General features: G+C 37.4%; 1 protein-coding gene across 11 annotated transcripts in view; it reads right to left on the reverse strand.

The window, feature by feature from the left end:
* The window catches only part of IARS1 (isoleucyl-tRNA synthetase 1), a 114232-nt gene that overhangs the window by 73844 nt on the left and 21126 nt on the right, over positions 1-19262 (reverse strand). For 10 of the 11 annotated variants that reach the window (XR_003993877.1, XM_030502278.1, XM_030502279.1 and 7 more), the window contains 7 exons: positions 18452-18569; positions 15515-15662; positions 13528-13615; positions 9448-9508; positions 7803-7898; positions 3086-3208; positions 1579-1670 (listed from right to left, as the gene is read on the reverse strand). Coding sequence is in view for 10 of the 11 variants with exons in the window: in XM_030502278.1 (XP_030358138.1) it covers positions 1579-1670; positions 3086-3208; positions 7803-7898; positions 9448-9508; positions 13528-13615; positions 15515-15662; positions 18452-18569 (726 nt within the window). In the remaining variant the exon portion in view is untranslated. The remainder of the gene's footprint in view (positions 1-1578; positions 1671-3085; positions 3209-7802; positions 7899-9447; positions 9509-13527; positions 13616-15514; positions 15663-18451; positions 18570-19262) is intronic. The other variant, XM_030502283.1, reaches the window with a different exon arrangement.

Genomic DNA, 19262 nt, shown 5'->3' on the forward strand with positions numbered 1-19262 from the left:
TCCACAGAATCAGCATTTCTGTATTACTGATTTGTCTCAGAACTGAGACAAACAACACCACATTGTCTCAGGCAGCCATGACTGCACATTTGAATTGCTACACAAGCAAAACACAAGCCTTGCTTGGTTTTGGGCTGCCATTTTTCAAAAACTGTCTTATATCATCAAGGACACAGTACTTGAAGAGTCATTTCCCTTCTTCCTCTAGGTACCTGTTAGAAACAAACCAATCCTGCTTTTCAAAAGCAAGTAAAGGTTATTATTGCTATAGATCAAAAATAAATGCACACTGCTAAAATGCTTCACCTAACACCTAGCTAGACACAGAGAAAAGCTTTCATCACAGCTATTTCAGTACAGCTGCTGCTCGCATCAGATAGGACTTAGAAAGTTCAAGTAATTTCAGATATGAAATTAGATTTTTTTTTTAAGAGTCTTTACTTGTAACAAAACAGCTTAATACAATATTCCTACTGAAAGAATATTCCTACCGAAAGATTACTGAAATCTTTTTTAAATGTGACATTGTTCAGTGATTATGTTTCTCTCAATTTTGCAGTAGCAACTGTAGACATTTAAAACCAGAGAGGATGTTACTAAGAACATGCTTCATTCCTTGATTAAATTTGCCTACCCTGTATTTCTCATAACTTCATAACTGAAACTTCTTACATTAGTTTACTGTACTGAAGACATGGAGACTTGGACATGGAGTCCTCCTTCAACCTCTACAGAATTCCCAGTCTGACAAGGAAGATTTGTGACAGCCACTGTGCCGAACCACCCACCTGACATGCCAGAGCTAATTTTGAATTTCTAGTTGACAAAAACAAACTTTTCAAAGAAGTCCCCACAGATATTATAAACATGTCAATTGCGACTTCTGATCAGAGACATAGCCATTGTTTGTGACCTCCATTCAGGCATGACAGCAGGAAAAAACCCTGTATTTACGTATTATACTTACTCCCCACTGCAGTGGATACATGCTAACTTTGATTTTAATCAATGATACAGATGTTCCACATTATAAGCTGTCTACCAGACTCCAAAGAAAGAAGTAGTTTACAAGATTAAAAACAAGTAACTATGATAACAGCTAAAATATAGCCCTTTTATCCAATACATGGAAAGTATGAACACAAACATTTAAAGGCATACTGTAATACACTTATTCAGATACAATTCAAAGGGTACCAAAATATCCTTTTCCACTACTCAGTACCTAGCTGCTTAGAAAATAAGCTTTTTAGACTGATTAAAGCCATCGTCGGAAGGCAGTACTACACGCAACACTGAAGAAAGAGAAATTCAAACCACAAAAACACACCTGTAAAATCATAACAGAAAAAAAATATTTGGCTCTACACTTAAGTTCATCAGATTTATGGCAAAAAAAGAAATTAATTCACTTGATTACTAGACCAAAATTGGAGCTCTCCTAATACAACAGTCTTGATTCCTGTTACTTTTAGTCTTGTTAAAAAAATAAAGTAGGTCAAGGGAGGGGAAAAATGAGACAAACCTGAAGAACTACTCAGCTAGAACTCTCAAAGCCATATGCACTTCTTTTCTTACCTCCAGCAGAAAGGATAGCTGTGCTTAAAACTACTGCTGTGAACCAGTCTGCCTTTCTCTTTCAGTAATTTAATGATGTTCTTATCTGCATCCTAAAAACAAAACAGAACAAGAAGTTTTCTTTGGAATACAAATTTCAGTAAGCTACTAAAGGATCTGTTGACAATACTCGAACTAAAAAAACCCCACAAACGTTTTTTACATAAACATACATATCCAAAAAGCTTTATTTATAAAAGTAATTTATGCATTTACTGCAGAGGCACAGTAAAACATTAAATTTGGAAAGTTACTTGCTCTCCAAATCCTGGTGTACAGCATCAGTCCTTTTTTCCCCTTAACTCTACTTCCACATACACACAACTGTACAACATTCCAATTTTCTGTAGCAGTAACACAAGCCAGAACTCATACTGAACAATATCTTCATTACTGAGTCTTCTGATTTTCTGGAAGGAATTCACATAGTGCTTCTTACCCAGTATTTAGACTTCACTACAACACATTCTAATGCGCCTACAGAAGTTGAAGGTATTTTATAATACCTTACTAACTATACAGGATTTACATTCTAAGCTGGAAGAGAAGGTCACATTAATAATGGAAGACAATCTACTGAAAGAACAACATGACATTAAGAAATGAAGAAGAATAGAAAGACTTATGATACAGCAATACTCATAAGCTAAGAATTCAGCATCAGAAGAGTATTTTCCAAGAGCCTTAAGTTCAGATTTCTACCAGTAAGAAGTTAAATATGTAGCCTCTAGTGTTCTCTTTACTTGCCTTAATATATAGCAGGAAGCAATAATATCTGTTTGAGTTAAAATGCAACGCAAGATTTTTTATGTCTTTTTTCAAGTAAATTGTGTTTACCGGAACATTCTTTGCTACAAACTGTAGCAGCAGGAAACCAACTAAAGCTGATTTGTTTTCTTAGCACACAGAATTAAAAAGACACTCCTTTCTATGGATTTGTGTCTGTAACAATCTGGAAATCCTGTGGGTTCCTATTACGTGGATTCTCTTGCATCCATTGGCAAGTTAATTCATATTTCAACACATCCCCCAAGTAACTGAATTCCTCTCCCCTAACAGGTCGTGTTATAATAACTGGCTGGTATAAACTTAATGATGACATTTGTGAACTCAGAAGTCGTCCAGAGGTAAAGGAGGCTCTGCACACTTGCATACGTACTACATGCATAACATTTCCATAAGAAACAAGAATAAAACGATATTCCTTCTGCAGCAGAAGCAACCAGGAGATAATACTCTTCCAGTTGACTACTAGATACAGTATTACTTATGTTTCAAATTCTTTATTTTTCAGATATTGTAATTAACAATTGCAACATGGTTGCAAATGCTAACACACATTTTCATTTTTCCAGCTACTAAAGACATATTGGAGACAAAGCCACTTAGGGAAAGAAAAGAAGACTTCCACCAGCCACGAAATTTATCTTGAATCAAGCAGTAATTTGCTTTCTCCAACACCACTGACCTTCACATACTGTCCAGCAAAGTCAGTCACTTCTGCTGTGAAGCAGCCTGATGCATCAACAGGACAAATGGGCACAGAATCTTTCTGGATGATATTAAAATCCATGCAGACTCTGTAATCATCCTACAAAACAGACAAGCACCAAGTTACAGAAATACAAAATACTGGTTCAAATATCCATCCCTGGAAAAAAGAAACTAAATATTAAATAGACAGTGTGATGACTAGACAAGAATAGCAAAATACTCAGCCTTCATTAATCCTAAGTGTGCATATGAAAATAAGTATTTTATAGGATTTTAGTTTTATTCATCAGATAAATTATGATTTCTGCTTTCTGTTTTCTCATAGCTAGTAGAAGGGACATGTACACGTGCTTCTGGACATACACATTGTTTGTATGTATGTGTATACATACACACAATGTAGTCAACAGCTTCAGGCTACTACTGCATAGCAAAGGAACTGACAAGCACCATGTCATGCTCTTTACCAGCCAGAGCCTTGTGCCTGTTTAGCACACCAGCCTGCATGCATTTTTCAGAAGGCAGGCTCTTTTAATCAATCTAACTCCACATAAGAAATCCCATTTTCTGAGTGTCTTGATGTTTCAAAGCCTTTAAATCTGCATTTCTCAATCTTTGTTGGCCCGTAGGCAAAGCTACTGACCGAGAACCACACATGGACAACATCACAGTTTATTTTCCTGGCGAGCGTGTTTAAACTTTTAATTTCCTGTAGCAGTAAGGCAAAAAAACCCAAAACAAAAAGGCAAGAAAAAGAGGGTCACTACAAGACTTTCCTGAACATAACTAAATAACAATGGTATCTTAGAAAAGATGAAAACTAAATTAGTAGGGGAATGGAAAACTTCAGATTTTAATTTCAAGTTTGAAGTCAAATTAAATCCGTATCTTAACTCCAGATTACCCACTCTCTTGCCCTAAGGCAAAAGAGCATTTCTGAGGGCAGAATGAGAAGGCAGAAGAGGACACTTGCCCACCAATCACTCTCAGCACATTCACAGAGTCACTTCATTTTCCTCAAAGGAAATGGCCCTGTCTAAGCCTGCATCAAGTCAGGAGGTTTTTTGGAGTCTTAGAGGTTCCTGTGTTGCTGCTCTAACAGAACAGGGGAAACCACCGACTTCAGGGATAAAACCCAAAGCTGTGTGTCATGTGAAACAGAACCTGCAGTGACCCTGCCTGCCAAAACTGGCAGCAGTTGAACTGTTACCCTCCTCTATGCTTAGAACTCATTTACCTTCCATAAAACACAGCAGCTATTTCATTGGAGTTGAACTCTAGAGCAGTTTGTCCACCTTGATCAAGCAGACCACACCAGAAGCAAGCGTGTAAATAAGCATTAAATAAGCAAGTGCTTCACAGCTAGCCAAATTCTCCTTTCCTAGATATAACTAAACACAGGCAAGCCAGCTTTGGAGTTACAGAGCAGGGTTTCCATATCCTTCCTGTGGTCCTCATCCTGTACTTCCTACCCTACCCACTAGTCCCTGTAGTTACAATTTTTGAGCCTCCACTTGGTCAACCCGCTTCTTCAGACAATAGAGTAACTGAGATAAGCCCATTCCCAGTTGAGCTTTCACCAGCTATTATTGCTGAGATGCAGCAAGCAGACTGCAGTATTTAAGATGTAGGCCAGATGACAGAACTAATGTCAGCCCCAGTTTGGCAGTGAATTGTAAAAGGCTTTGAAGAAGCAGCCAGCAAAGACTACAAAGCTTGGCATGCTCACAATGTAGCTAAAACATAGTAACAAACCTTCCACTTCGCAGGACCTAGGTCAAGAGGTGGTTCAGTTCCATTTGCATCACCGATGCAGCAAATGATATATAAAGGGCTTTGCTATTTTGGTTTTCTGCAGTTAGTTCCTTTCTTTTGAAGAACTGGAATGTAAAAGCTTTCCAGAGCGACCTGCCATTTGATTTAATGAAGATTTGCCTCAGTAACCACAATCTAAGAATATATTCAGGCACATAGAGAAATCCACAAATGCTAAGCTCCGCTGGAAAGCTAAGAGAAATTTCAATTCTTTCCAGGATGGAAATCATAGTGTTTACTTTTGTATCATTCCCACAATTCTCTCAAAAGAGTACATATAAAAGTTGTAATACAAAAAAAAAGCAGAGGCTATTAAACAGCTCATTGCTGAGAACTCAAATCTCTTCTATATGAAATTAAAAGAAAACCCAGTATCTTTTAAAAATCAAGTACATTTTCAGTAAATTGCAAAAGTAAAGTGCAACAATAAGACATCTATGAAACTTCCGTGACTCAGTCTGAGCAGGCACTGGACATATAGGGCTTGTATGCAAATTACAATGTTACCAAAGCTTTTTAAGTTGACTGTAGGTAAATTTACATATGATGAAATGCCTGAGCAGCTGAATTTTAATGTCACCTTAATCTGGAGGTACAATGAGTTTACAGAGTTTGTCTTGTTCTTTAAGCTTGTCTGTGAGCTTTAATTTTTGAAATGAAATAACAGTGCTCTGGTAATTGTGTGGCAGCTTGTATTTGGCAAAAGCATCATAAAAGACAATGAAATACATACCCGGGAACTAAATGAAGTTGAATTCTCACTTCAAATTTGTTGGAGAAGGATGCATTTCTCATCAGCAATACAGATATGTATCAGTAAGCAGGATTTAAAAAACACCCTTACCTTTCTATCCCTATTTATCAAATGGAGTTATATTGAAGGGAAGAGATAGAGACAAGACACAATGCTTTCTGTGAAGCATTGTGCTCTATTTCTTCTCCTTTGACCCTTGCTTCCTGCTCCACTTACCCCTTTTCTGTTCACCTTCAACACAACAGTAAAGGAAGTCTCAAAGAACCCAATTAATTACAAAGACAGTCCTGTCTACAGTTAGGAGTTCTCCCTTCGTCTAAGCTTGTCTGAAGGCAAACATTTAATGCCAACACATGTAACACTTGGTATTCTACACAGAGCCTACTGCACAATGATGAATTCCTGGATCTAAACCAGTCCCCTTTGTGAGCCTTTCTACACACAAAGAATCAGTGAGTTGTCAAAATTGAACTATGTGCATCCCAGAAGAAAGAGCTAGCAGCATTAAGTGTAACATACACTATGCAATTTCCTCCTAAAGGCAGCATAGCCAGTTGACTCAGGTCTCTGCATCATGCATTATAAAGTCAAGCTGCTCCTTAGCTAATGAGTGCAAAGTTTTGTTTGTGATGTTAGTGTACTTTTCCCCCGACATTAATACTTCATGCATTTTTTTTTCTTTGCAATGCATTTAACTGTTACTGTCATGGTTTCAAAAAAAAAAATGGTTTTACAGATAATTGCTGACTTCCAAGAAGGGGACAAAAAGATTATTTTTTTCTCCTGTGCTTACAGAAACCTCTGTGGGCTTATAACAAAATCAAACAAAAGAGGGCAGATATTCCTTGCTCTTACTGGCCAGTCAGGTTTTCCGACAAGCAGTTTCCAACAACTAAACTGTATTGTGCAAATACACACTACAGCAGCCAAAGGAAAGCTTCTTCCAGAGCTCCTTCTCTACTAGCAGCCTATTGCCTTCCTGTATGCTATCGCTTGACTCAAAAATCAGGTCTGCTGCTCAAACCCTCAGTCAAGTCCTTGCAGGATTTACCTGTAAGGGAGTGTCTGAGGTACAAGTAGTATGGTAGGCTTTAGATTCCTTAAGACACTTTATCAGTTACCATGGATTTCTTTATTAACTAATAACTTACAACCCAGTCTAATTTTCTTTATTCATAGCTGTATTAAGTTGGACATCTTTTCATATCCATGTTCATCTTGACAAGGGAAACACCACCACAGTGGATGCACCCTTTGGAAAAATGCAGAAAAGCAAAAAGACAGACTATGGGTAGGATATTTCACATGAATACAAAGAGGTCTATTACTAATGCCAACAGTTTCTGGAAGTTATGACAGAGCTCATGGTCCAGGGATTGCTAATTGCTAGGCACTGGCAGCTCTATTGCTAGTTTTTGAGGGCATCTTTGTACAATGGCTGAAGACAGAACACTATACAAAAAGGACAATAAGCCTGAACTAGTGCTTTTAATTCATGTGTCTTAGAACTGAAATTATTAAATCCATGAAAAATTATCCCTCTTAACCTTCAGAAGAATAGACTGAGGGAAAAGACAATAAAGACGGGGAAAAAAATAAAATGGAGTGCAACAAAACCCTTTCACACCAAGGGATCAAGTCTCAGTACAAAAGCAGTCAAAGCACTTTTTCATACTCTCAAAGCCCAATGAGTAATGAAATTGAAATGCTGAAGAGGGGCAGTCTGCTGAGCAGAACTGCTGTTACCATCCAAAATTATCACTTAGCAAAGCCCGTTTTAACTATCAGTGCAACAGATCATTTCTTCTCCAAGCTGTAATTTCAGACATTGAGAAAAGCTAAGATCAATGAAACTCAGAAGATACACTGGCAAGTTCAATTCACATAGCACAACAATAACCAAATCAAGGGATACCTAAAATCTCCAGTCTAGCACACAAAGGCCACTAGTGAGTGTAAGAACTCATGAGAATACAATGCTCCATTGTACTATTACATTTGTGCATACCAAATGGGAGGATTGTTTAATATCATAGTCACTCTGACAGATAGTCCCCAGTAGCTGGAAAGCCAAGTAACGTGTTGGAACAAAATTAACATTAGCTATGTAGTTCATACTCACAGCACCAAAATAGGGGGCCTGATGTACAACACCTGTGCCTTCCTCCTCCTTCACATAACTGTCTACCACCACAGCAAAGGCACCTTTATCTTTGTACTGTAACACAAAAAAATGTTTTTCATATATATATGTATAAACATATATAGCAAAGCAGAATTCTGAAGAACATGGAAGAGGCACTAGCCACCTGCAAGAGTAAAGAACTGCATCAGAAATAAGTGACACAGTAAAATGTGACATTCCTAACATTAATAATTTCCCATAGCTAAGATATCCAGGCTGTGTATTTCATTTAAACAGTGCCAAATGTGATTTAAGCTAAGACCTTTCTGGAAGGCCTCATAGTCAATTGCTCTTCAAGCCACAGATCTTCACACAGTTCTGTGCTTAACAGACTATAAATGAATATGCTCCTTTAGGTGAGGATACAATCAAGAAAGCGACAAGGATTCTTTATACAGAAATCCTTGCATTTTCATATGCCCACTGTACCTTCTAACTTCAAAAAAGAAGTTTGCCTGTATAGTCATACGTGTTCTTTATTTCCTTCAGAGAATAAGTTGGTAAGTTAAAAATTGCCAAGAAAAGATCCAACAATTTAATTTTCAGTGTGTTCAATATGTAGGCAATGAAAAATAAAGAGATATTTTCTATTCATTAATACAGAAGTAGTGAAAAAAAAATTGCTGCAGTCACAGTTGAATCAAGTATGTTATAAAATATTAGGTTTGGCTTGTTCTGAAGCGGGATATTTTGAGATAAGACATACATTCTAAAAAAACCAAACCCAGAAGATGCCCATCTGCTCCTCAGCAGTACAGCAGGACTCAAAGAACAGATCCATTCCAAACCTCTACACCTGCGGGCCCATTTTTCAATTCAGCTGTGGGTTTGACCTTTCTCTGGAAATAACAACTGCTGCTCCCTACAGAGGTTCTCTCACCTTTGCTGACTTCAGCACATGCTTCAGAACAGATGGTAGTCACAAACGACCAAATCCCTTACAGGAGGTAACAGCTGCTTGTCCAGCAGTACTATAATCCACTTCAACTCTTTGAAAAATTTAATCCATTTTTAATCAGACTTTTTTTTTTAATATATAAATTCTCTACCCCTTCTCTTATTCTATTATCTGCGGTGCTATTAGCTACACTAGACTTATGCAGCGCTGAAATGCTGCACAGGATGACATCCATAAAGAACAGATATATCAGTAGTCATTTTAGCAAAGGCTTTTAACTCTTCAGTGAAAACCACTACATGTCTGCAACTGTTATCCACAAAGTCATTCTCCTGCGAGAACAAAATCTGTGGACTTAATAGGCAGACAACAGAAGCTCACCAGATGAGAAGTTGAGAGTGTGTTGCCTACTCATTAACATGTATTGGAAGTTTCTCTGCAGTCTAAAATTGAGCTACTGTTTATGACTGAATTTTTACTCTGGATATATTTAAAACTTAAGGGGAAAAACATAGAAAAAAAGTAAACTTGGTTTTTCACCCTTTCACTAGGACTTTGAATAATTTAATACAACCTGGGGTTTGTTATTAGGACACAAGATTTCTATAACACAAACAAGGAATGCTGAGAACGGTTTCTATTTTTCTCTTTGTATCCTGTATCGCGCCCCAGACTTGTTCTTACCTGAATAAAATACTCAAAGAGTGGTTTATATTTCTTGCCTTTAAGAGCAATGCCAGGAAACCTGAAGAGAAGGATTTACATGAACACAAATTAACAACTAGACAATTGCTTTTCATTTCCTTTTTCCCCCATCCCTAACAGAATTTTACTTCATAAGGTGAAAAAAAAAAAAAAAAAAAAGGCATTTCCTCAACAGTTTTCTCCCCATTTCTACATCTCTTTGGCAATTTGGACGTGGACAAAAACCATAATGTCTTAATGCATCTCTGCTAACAGTCAACAAGTATGCTTGTACCTGATGGTCTTGCAATCAAGCAATCATTGTGAATTAATGAAGGAATTAATCATTAACCACCTCTTTCAGGTAAAGCTGGGCAAGAAGCTTCTGGATAAAACACAATTTCAATTTAATATTCATAACAACAAAGCCCTAGAGCTCAGCATGTTCAACAGAACTAAATAAGCACGGATCCAAAATACCTAAAAGTTATATGCACAGAGATTGTGATACAGGGTATTGCAGCATTTAAAGCTTGGACAGTTCGCTCCTTATTCTAAAACTAGGCATCCAAACTCTCCACGGGCATCTCAGACAAAGATCCAACAAAGACAGGACTAACTGAGGAACCAACTGAGCCTGACAAGAAATGTAAGACAGAGCCAGAGCCTGTAGGTCTGGCTCTCTCTCAGACTTCTGACAATAGTTGACAAAGATGGTGATTAGGTTGGGATTTACTGCTCAGAACTCTGTCGGAAAGTACTTAAATCCCTTTCAAGAAAAAGTCTAGTCTTCCAAAGCAATGGTCAATCCATAAAACACTTGGCTACTTCAAAGTGTAGCCGCTTTGAAATATGAAACAAAGCTGTTTCATTGCACAGAAATTAACTCAAGCAGCATTTAGTGCTTAGTTAAAAAGCTTAACTCCTCAGCTCGACATACATAAGATCCACTAGGTAAAGGAAAGATTTCTATTTTAAGCCACAGATTTGTGGATGGTTTATATGTTTTATATTACAAACAGCCTTAAGAATGTTTGAGGTGCTTAATCACGATCAGATGAGAGCAAAGCATCCCAGTACTCAGCCACACAGATGTGGGAATGCTCAGACACAGAACATAAGGCACTAGATCAGGCTTTTAAAAAAAGTAGTTAAATTCTACTGAAGTCAGTCAAAGGTAAGGGTTATGGATCACTTTTTCTCTTTTGAGATCTGAAATACTTCATTTATTGAAGTCCTGAACTTCAAACTGAAAATTTACACAGTGCTGCCTTCTTGTGACCTACGTTCTATGGATAACAGACTCATTTAAAATCACTATAGTAATCTTTCACTCTCAAGAGATCAGGTATCTCTTTTCTGGATTCTCAAGAATGCAAAAGGAGAAAACAGTGGGGGGAAAAAAAGGTAAAGACCAAGTGTTTAATATGCCAATAGACTGAAATGTAACACAGAACGAGAAAAATGCTCAACCATTTCATATCTACCACTGCTATAAATCAAACAAGCCACTCAAAAGGCCAAAAATAGGGTAATATACCAAGACCAATCATTGTGCAAAGTAACCAGAAGTATTCTGATAAAGATGGTAGCCATCTCATCAGGGAAACAAGGAAGTATTCCCATCTGCTCTCACACAAAAACCTACCATCTGCACCTGGGAGGAGAAGGGGGAGAAAAGTCAGATTTGAGGCAGGGTGGGAAGGCTGAGAGTGCTCAGGAAGTTCAGATGACTTCAGACAGAAAATTTTCACTGAGATCATTCCTTGACCTCAGCCTGCCAACTGGTATAAAGCAACTGTCATGAATTTTCCGCCTGACCATTCAAAAGTGAGCCAAAGAAAGAAGAAAGTTAAGAGTGGAAACAGGAAAATTCATTTCTATGAACTTATATTAAAAGAGATCTAAATCTTTAAAAGATCCATTTACCTATCAGCCACCACTTACCTGTCTCACACAGTTCACATTTGAGAGAATTAATTTCTTACATAACAGAAAAATTGGAGCATGATCAAAAAAAATCTATCAGCTTGAGAAGACTGCAGCACTAATACAAGAAAGAAGAAACATACACTTTTCTGCAAGGAGAATAAAAAATTGCTAGCAGCCTTAGGTATAGGCACAGAAAGGTAAAAAAGAAATCACATATTGGGGGGGAGAGAGGATCAAAAATACAACTAGCCAGAGACATAAGCAACAACAACTGAAACCAGTATAAGGCTGTCTTAAGAGCAGGTGCTTCACAGCTCTGATGAAAACACCACACCAACAAAAGCCAAAACGTTCAGTGCATTCCTGGATACAGAATGACTGCAACCAAGGCTGAAATTAAAATCTGTACTCCTCTAAAAGAATTTGGAGCTGAAAAAGACATTAACAGGTTTAATACATCTAACTTTGTCATTTTTTTCCAAGTCTAAACGAAAGACATTAAAAAATATTTAAGAAAATCAAGTGGGTTTGGTAGAAGGTTTAGTTTTCAGACAGTCTGAAGAGGTTTCAGAAGACTGGAAAGGGACATACACAGTATCTGTGCTTCCAGGGAGAAATGAAGCACTACTAGACCTAAAAACCTGTCAGACAAATTAACAACCTGATTCAACTTTAAGTGATGAAACAGTTTTTAAGTGAAGTGCTAAAGAACATACAATACGAATTTGTCAAGAACAAGTCACACCAAGCCAAACTACTTCTTTTTAGGCAGACTAACTAGCTTAGATAAGAAGCAAGCAGATAGATTTGAGTCTTACTGTTATAGTAAGACTTCAGACACTTTGACATCTCATTCTGGCACAAACAAGTATTTCAACTGGGTGACTGTATGTTTACATGGATGCACAACCACTTCGAGAAAAGAGTTATTGTTAATTCAGTATCACACTGAAAGAAAATTTCAAGTGGCATCCTGGTAGGGACTATCACAACGCTGACACCATTCAATGGTTTTACTGATGGCTCTGGAGGAGGAAAAAAATCTGGAGATCAGAAGTTCTGCCAACCCTGAAGAATGACAGCACTGAAAATCATCTTTATAAACTGAGCACCAGCTTAAACTGATAACAGAGTAAGTGACAGAAGAGAATTCAGCTGGGGGACAGGAGGGGAAATCAGTGCAGAAATACCAAATAAGAATTACTCAACTGTCACAGTATAAGGCATCAAAGTAGACATCTTAAGCAAACATTCCAGCTCTATATTCCCCTAATTCAATGACTACATGAATTGCTTAGCTGAAATAAGATGTATCCTCCTTTTTAAAATGTTTTTTTATTTTTTAAAGCTTTTGACTGCTTGATAAAAATAAAAAAGATAAAAATAAAAGTGATAGCAGTGAAGAAGGGTGGTTGTTCTCAGAAGAAATTTTAGTCTTTGCTTTTTTATTACGATTGTTATTTGTGGTGTGGGGTTTTTGTTAGGTTTGGTTGGGTTTTTTTACCCGCTACGCAAAACTGAATGAAGTAAAAAAGATAAATATTTGCTGTATTTCACCTCATTAACAGACTTATGTCTTACACAAAAGATTTAGGAGAAGCCAAGCTACGTGTTTTGTTTAAGGGAGCTAGAGAATTTAATGACTTACTAAACGATTCCTATTTTTCCACTGAACCACGATGAATAAGCAGTCCTCAGAAAGCATTAACTGCCACTAACTACATAACGTAGGTAGAACACCCTACAGAAGCAGTATTTGCTTCCTAAAGACAATGGTTTTGCTTTTGCCTTTAAATATTTACATAATGTTTAGAAAGCATTCGGCGCTTGGACAATCTCCAGGGTTTTTTTGAGACTTTTAAATTAATGTCTTTCTATGAAAACACACAGGAAAAGGACTAAGGAACCTTCCCACCCCTCACAGAAATACAACGAACCAATGAAACTTTTATTCTATTTGTAGCTTCATGTGCAAGACCAATTTGTTCTGGTAAATTTCCATTTCTTTTATAGATTTTTGCAAGATACACACATATGCAGGGAAACCCATCTTTACATAACTGCAAAATCCAACTTCTTGAAACGTTTAACTTCTGATCTATAAAAAATACTGGAAGTTAACAAGTGTGCAATAATTTATGTACTTGCCTGTCAAGTACCTCATATTCACTGTCAGATTTGTACAGTGCTATCAGCCTGGATTCCATCAAAATGTAGATCTTTCCCGTGGCACTATCTAGAATATAAAATAAAATAAAAAGTTACATAAATCTCAATTTAATATCCTCATTTGCACCATTATGAAACCTTTCAATTTATGCAAGATGGTATCATATTAGCTATAAAACTAAGAGAATAATCCTGCTGATCGACAACTAGTTTCCAGCTGCTTCTTCTCCATACAGCCACTTAACGAACACTTTTCGAAAGTTAAGTTTGAACAGAAACCACAGGATGAAACCCAGGGCACTGATTTTCAGTGTGGTTTTTTGTTCAAGAGGCAGAAATACACTACCTTGTTTATTATCACTTTGCCAATGAAAAGTAATTGAAAAATTTCAGTGTATGTAACTGAAACAGAGGGAAACAATTGGAAGATGAATAATTAACACATAAAATCAAGATTATGAAGTTGACATCAGGGGTAATGACTGCACTTTATGCTGTCTTTCTGAGATTGACTATTTCAATCGGTTTTATGCTGGACTTCTTTTTAAAGGAAGTAAATACAAAGTGAAACGTTATGAAGGAAACCCATCTTCTACCCCCAAACAACCCTAACCCCTTAACTTCAATAACAAGTTTTATTCAGACTACTACCCTCCCAAATTATTCAGGGTGTCTATCCCACCAGCAGTCTGCAGGCCAAAGACATCCAACCCAAAAACTCAGCATCTCAGGCAGATGTGGGTGTTAATTCTGAAAGTACCCAGTAACTCTTTGAGGTGACCGCATTTAAATTAACACCTTTGAAAACCAAAACATATTTACTTTTCTCTTAAAACAAAGAAAACCCAAACATATGGAGTTCACTGTAAAGTCCTCTGCAACCTTTCATGTTTAACATTACCTTAGACACACATTAGATTCATGGGGTTATGTTGGAACTGGAAATTACACCTTTGGCATTCTTTTACTCCAGATTAAATGCCATCATTAACTTAGATAGTTTTCCCCCACCCTTCTTCTTTTAAAACAAAGAAAATGTACACTTAAAAGTAAGAAAAGGTGAGCAGTTTGAGAGAACCTGAAAACAGGAATGCAAGAAGTACTTTCATACAAATTCCTGATTACTTTTTTTTGGGGGGGTGAAGGTTTTTTAGATGACAACTGCATTTCCAGGATAAAATAAATTCCTTTCCTAAGTGAAAAGGAAGACACATCCTAACATACTCCCTTGCCAACTGAAAAAAAATGGAACTGCAAACCCTGGAAAACACCTTGAAGCAGCAACACGAAAAGCAACAGCATATATGGTTTATGCATCCTACATGGTCTGTTGCATACAATTCCTGAAGTGCTGGTGCTCTCATCAAAGAGATTACCTTGTAGTACAACTTGTTTAGCCAGGCACAACAACTTGTCCATGAGTGAGCCAAGGCCCGTGGCCAAATGTAGTGTTAAACTGGAACTCAGGGTATATATCTTGGCTTACATTTGTGCTAAAAATCTAAGACTAGCACCTGACATCTTGAGTATGTTATGGGTTAAGAGTACAGAGACATTCACTTACTGCAACTTAGCTGTCTTATAGCAGTAACTTGTTCATGAGTCTGAGCCCTAAGAAAGGAGGGAAGAAAAAAAGCTGGGGACACCCAGTCACACTTCCCTGTGTCTTAAATATAGTGTTACTTTAATACAACAGATAAAACATTTGCTCTTCCTCTTTATTTCATCTACAAATATATCTCAGGGAACAGTTCTCACAATGCATGTAAAATAAAAAGAGCACAGCAGTCAAAAATCATCAGCCACATAGGAAGAAAAATCTCATCCTCCCAAATAACACTGATCCAACCCCAGCAAAGCACTATAAATTCAGCATAAACCAGCCTATCATACAAAATGTAAGTACATATTCACAGGCACTGAAGAAAGAAATGTTCATTGTATGTCACCTTCAGTTAACACTTGCCTCTCAACTTAACATATTGCAATTCCGGATTAACGCAAAGGGCCAAGTTACTAGGCAAGGTCCAAGGAGTAGTGGTCCAAGCAACAAGAGAAACATTTGTATCTTCATCCAGTGGGAAGCTCACAGTCACTGCAGGATCTTGAACATCCTTAAAAACAATATAAAGTCAAAAGGGGGGCAGCAGGGATGTGAGTTTACTTTGTGCATCAGTGAGAAAATATAAATCTAAGAAGTAGTAACTCTTACTGCTATCCACCAAAATCCACCTTGCAACTGGCCTAGTTCATCACTGTAGCGGTAGAAGGTGAAGCAGCAGCATAACAAAGTTTGAAGATAACACGAGTCCCAACATGCCTCCATTACATCAGCACAAACTGCCAGTCCAACAAGGCCACAGAGTTAAAAACTCAGATTAGCACTGAGATTTTGGGAATTAGCTGCCAGAACACTAGAGAGCTGAGTGTCAGTTCCCTCAGGAACTCTTATAATCCCATTTTAAAAGTTTACACGCAACCCCAACTGTCAAGAAAAATCAGCAGTTTTTCAGATACTGCTACACAAACCCTTCTCCTACCTATTCCTAGAGCCAGGGAGTAGGAAGAATAACTGTCATTTAAGAAGATGCAATCTCTTATTAGGAAGCTTTTTAAGGATAAAGATATCTAAGTGTATTTAAGAGTATATTTATTCAACGGTATTTAAGGGTATTAATATTTAAGGGTAAATACTTAAAGGTTAAAAAAAAAAAAACAAAACACCAAACTCAGGGAAGGAGACCTTTGTCAGATACTCTACAAAATTTTGCCTTCAGGTGAGTCAAAAGAATCCCCTGAAAACAAAGCTTTTCTTTCAGACAATTACAATCCTGTTCAGTCACTTCACAGATCACAAATTATGAAAAACAGCTTGAAAAAGCAAGTCTAATCTTGCAAATATGAAATTATTAATTTTGAATTCATTATTAATTTTAAATACCAAACAAAAACGGGTGCCAGGTGCACAGACCCTAAAAACACAAATAGGTCCTATCCCCTCATTATGTCTACAGCAAAGCTCTCTGGTTTCCCATGGAACAGTAAACAGCATCATGGGACAGGCAGCTATTTGTGTCTGAGCTAAGGACTGCTCCACAGGGAATTTTCTGTGAACATCTGGTGCAGTCAACAGTAAAACATAAATCTTACATAACTCTCAAACCACCCTCAATACCAAGTAAAGATGGAGCTATTACTACAGTTCTGTCTCTACAATTGTTAAATGACACCGTAAGCTATTCACTTCATTTTTCTGAAGCACTAAGTTGACCACATAGATACAAACAACTGGCAAGCCATAACAAGGTAACATCCAGGCTGCCAAGTAAATGGCATTGTATAATGTTTTAATCTGTTCACAAAATTATACCTGCTTTCATCCAAAGCACTTCTTAAGTTAAATCTAATACAAGCTACTGCCATAGTTGACTCAAGTGTACATTAGATGCCTAGCTCAGTTTCTCAACGGGCCTCTCGTGTCCTGTTATTTCTCATGATTTGTGTCCTGATTCTCCCAGGATGGATAAACAGAAGCCAAAGCCCATTTTCCAGAGTGAGAAAGATAACAGCTGCCTTACACCCAGAAATGACTGGTCTCGCCAAGAATAAGTCATGTCAGCTTATGGACACATAACATTTCAGTCTTCAAAATACCACCTCTAGCAGACAAAGAAGAGAATTTTTGCATGAAGTGACAGAGCAGCACACATACACCCCCCCCAATAACTAAAGTAAGAAACGGCATCTAAATATTTCATTAAGTCTGAAGAAGAGACTTTGCTCTACAGAAAAGGGGCATACACACACCAAAAAAATCCCCAAAATAGTTTTTGTTCTAAAGAAAGCTCATGAATCTGAGCCTGTATGAAGTGCCAGTTAGTAAGTACAAGCAAAGTAATTACTTCAGTTGTCAGTCACAAACATCAAGGAATCACTGCAGGTCACACTTTCTTAAATCACAAAACCTTTATTTTTCAGTATGGTCTAATAACCCCTCAGCAATATGGAAAGCTGCAGTACCTGTGGGCCGCGCTGTACTACAAGTCTATTGAAACTTTTTTCCTAAATGCTATTTTTGGCCAAATTGGCCTTTTTTAGGCAAGATGTGAAAATGACCAGATGTACAACTCGTGCTGGCCCTCTACGGTAACAACCTAAGTGAAACATCTACCATATAACGATAGAGAGACTTGGGTGGGGATTGGAAAGGAAACAAAACCTCTGTCCACAAAGTTAACACGAAATTTGGAAAACTGGGACACAAGTTCTGCCCTCACATTTGTGAACATAAGTTTGTTTCAAATGAGAAGCTGCACCTACTGTATCTAGTCATTCATTTTAAAGGAACATCCTCTAAAACATAGCATACGATGCATTATATAGGTAAAACGTTTCCTGGAATTTCTCAATCTGAATTAATGTTTCTCTGAAGAGCTGTTAGCCTAGTGCTCTACAACCAAGCACAGCCTTTGACAATTCCCATTAATTCCCCTCACAAAAGATTTCAACTCTGTCAAGGACCTTCCTTTTTTTCAGATCTGCAGAGACAGGGACAGCTACAGCTCTCCTCCAAGTATTTACCACAAAAACCCAACACAGTGCAAGACTCATCTTGAGAGCCCAGAAAAGAAGTGAGAGTAATTTACCAGAATAAAACAAAGTATGTATTTTATAGCTCTGTAAGTAGTAACCAAGAATGAAAAAGGCTAAGATCAAGTGATCCGAATAAATACAGCAAAATGTAATTAGAAGCAACTCATTTACCTAATTTTTTACTATCAATTGAGAGTGTGATAAAATGCTTACGTACCACCAAGCAAAAAAATACTAGTTTTCCAAATATAAACTGAAAACAATAGAGAAATCTGACTGCAACATATAATGTACACATATACTGACTTACCTTGTAATTCTGATGGGACTCAAAGTTTGACAGTGGGGTGTTGCATGCAGTTGAAAAAGGCATGACCTTAACACCTCTATACACCAGTCCTTTGTCATACAGTTGCTTGAAAACCCACCTGCAAATAAACATGGAATAGTAGTTGGCACTTCAAATTTAGTACCTCGACAGCAAAACAGGGTTCTGCTTGAGCTGAGTGCCATTCTGAATAACACCTTTTTTAAACAATCAATCATCAACTAAAGACCGTATTTGCACGTCAAAAGGAAAGAGAAATTGATTGCAACTGTATTTCTGGCTGACTTTTACCTTTAGCTGATTCAGCCAGCTTGGTTTTCCATGCAGTGACTGCGCAGCACACAGAATTTAGTTGAAACATAAAACTGTATTGCTGACTAATCTTTCTCAAGTTTCTGGAATACAAAGACCACCTGAAATACGAACTATTAACAAGACTGCAATCAGTTATAATTTAGAGAGAAGTCATGTAGTGACATGGCTGCTCACTTAGCATATGATCTTAAGCACCTACTACAGCAACCAGTGCTACAGAAAAGACACAGATACAGGTTAGAGATACCTGCAACCCACCCTGAGTAAATCCTGACTATCTGAAGACCATTTTTCACAAAAGGGCACAGCTAACCATGCAAAGTCCCACGATTTACATGAATCCTCTCCTTGATCAGCTCATCTCACTCTGGACTCAGTTCCTGTCCAAAATCACAGACTCACATTAAGCTTTAACTCTGTTTATGAAATCTTCAATACAGCCTGTATCATATTTGGATCCTTACAGTGTCTTAAAATA

Source organism: Strigops habroptila, chromosome 11 (genome assembly GCF_004027225.2).
Source record: "Strigops habroptila isolate Jane chromosome 11, bStrHab1.2.pri, whole genome shotgun sequence".
Lineage (NCBI taxonomy): Eukaryota > Metazoa > Chordata > Aves > Psittaciformes > Psittacidae > Strigops > Strigops habroptila.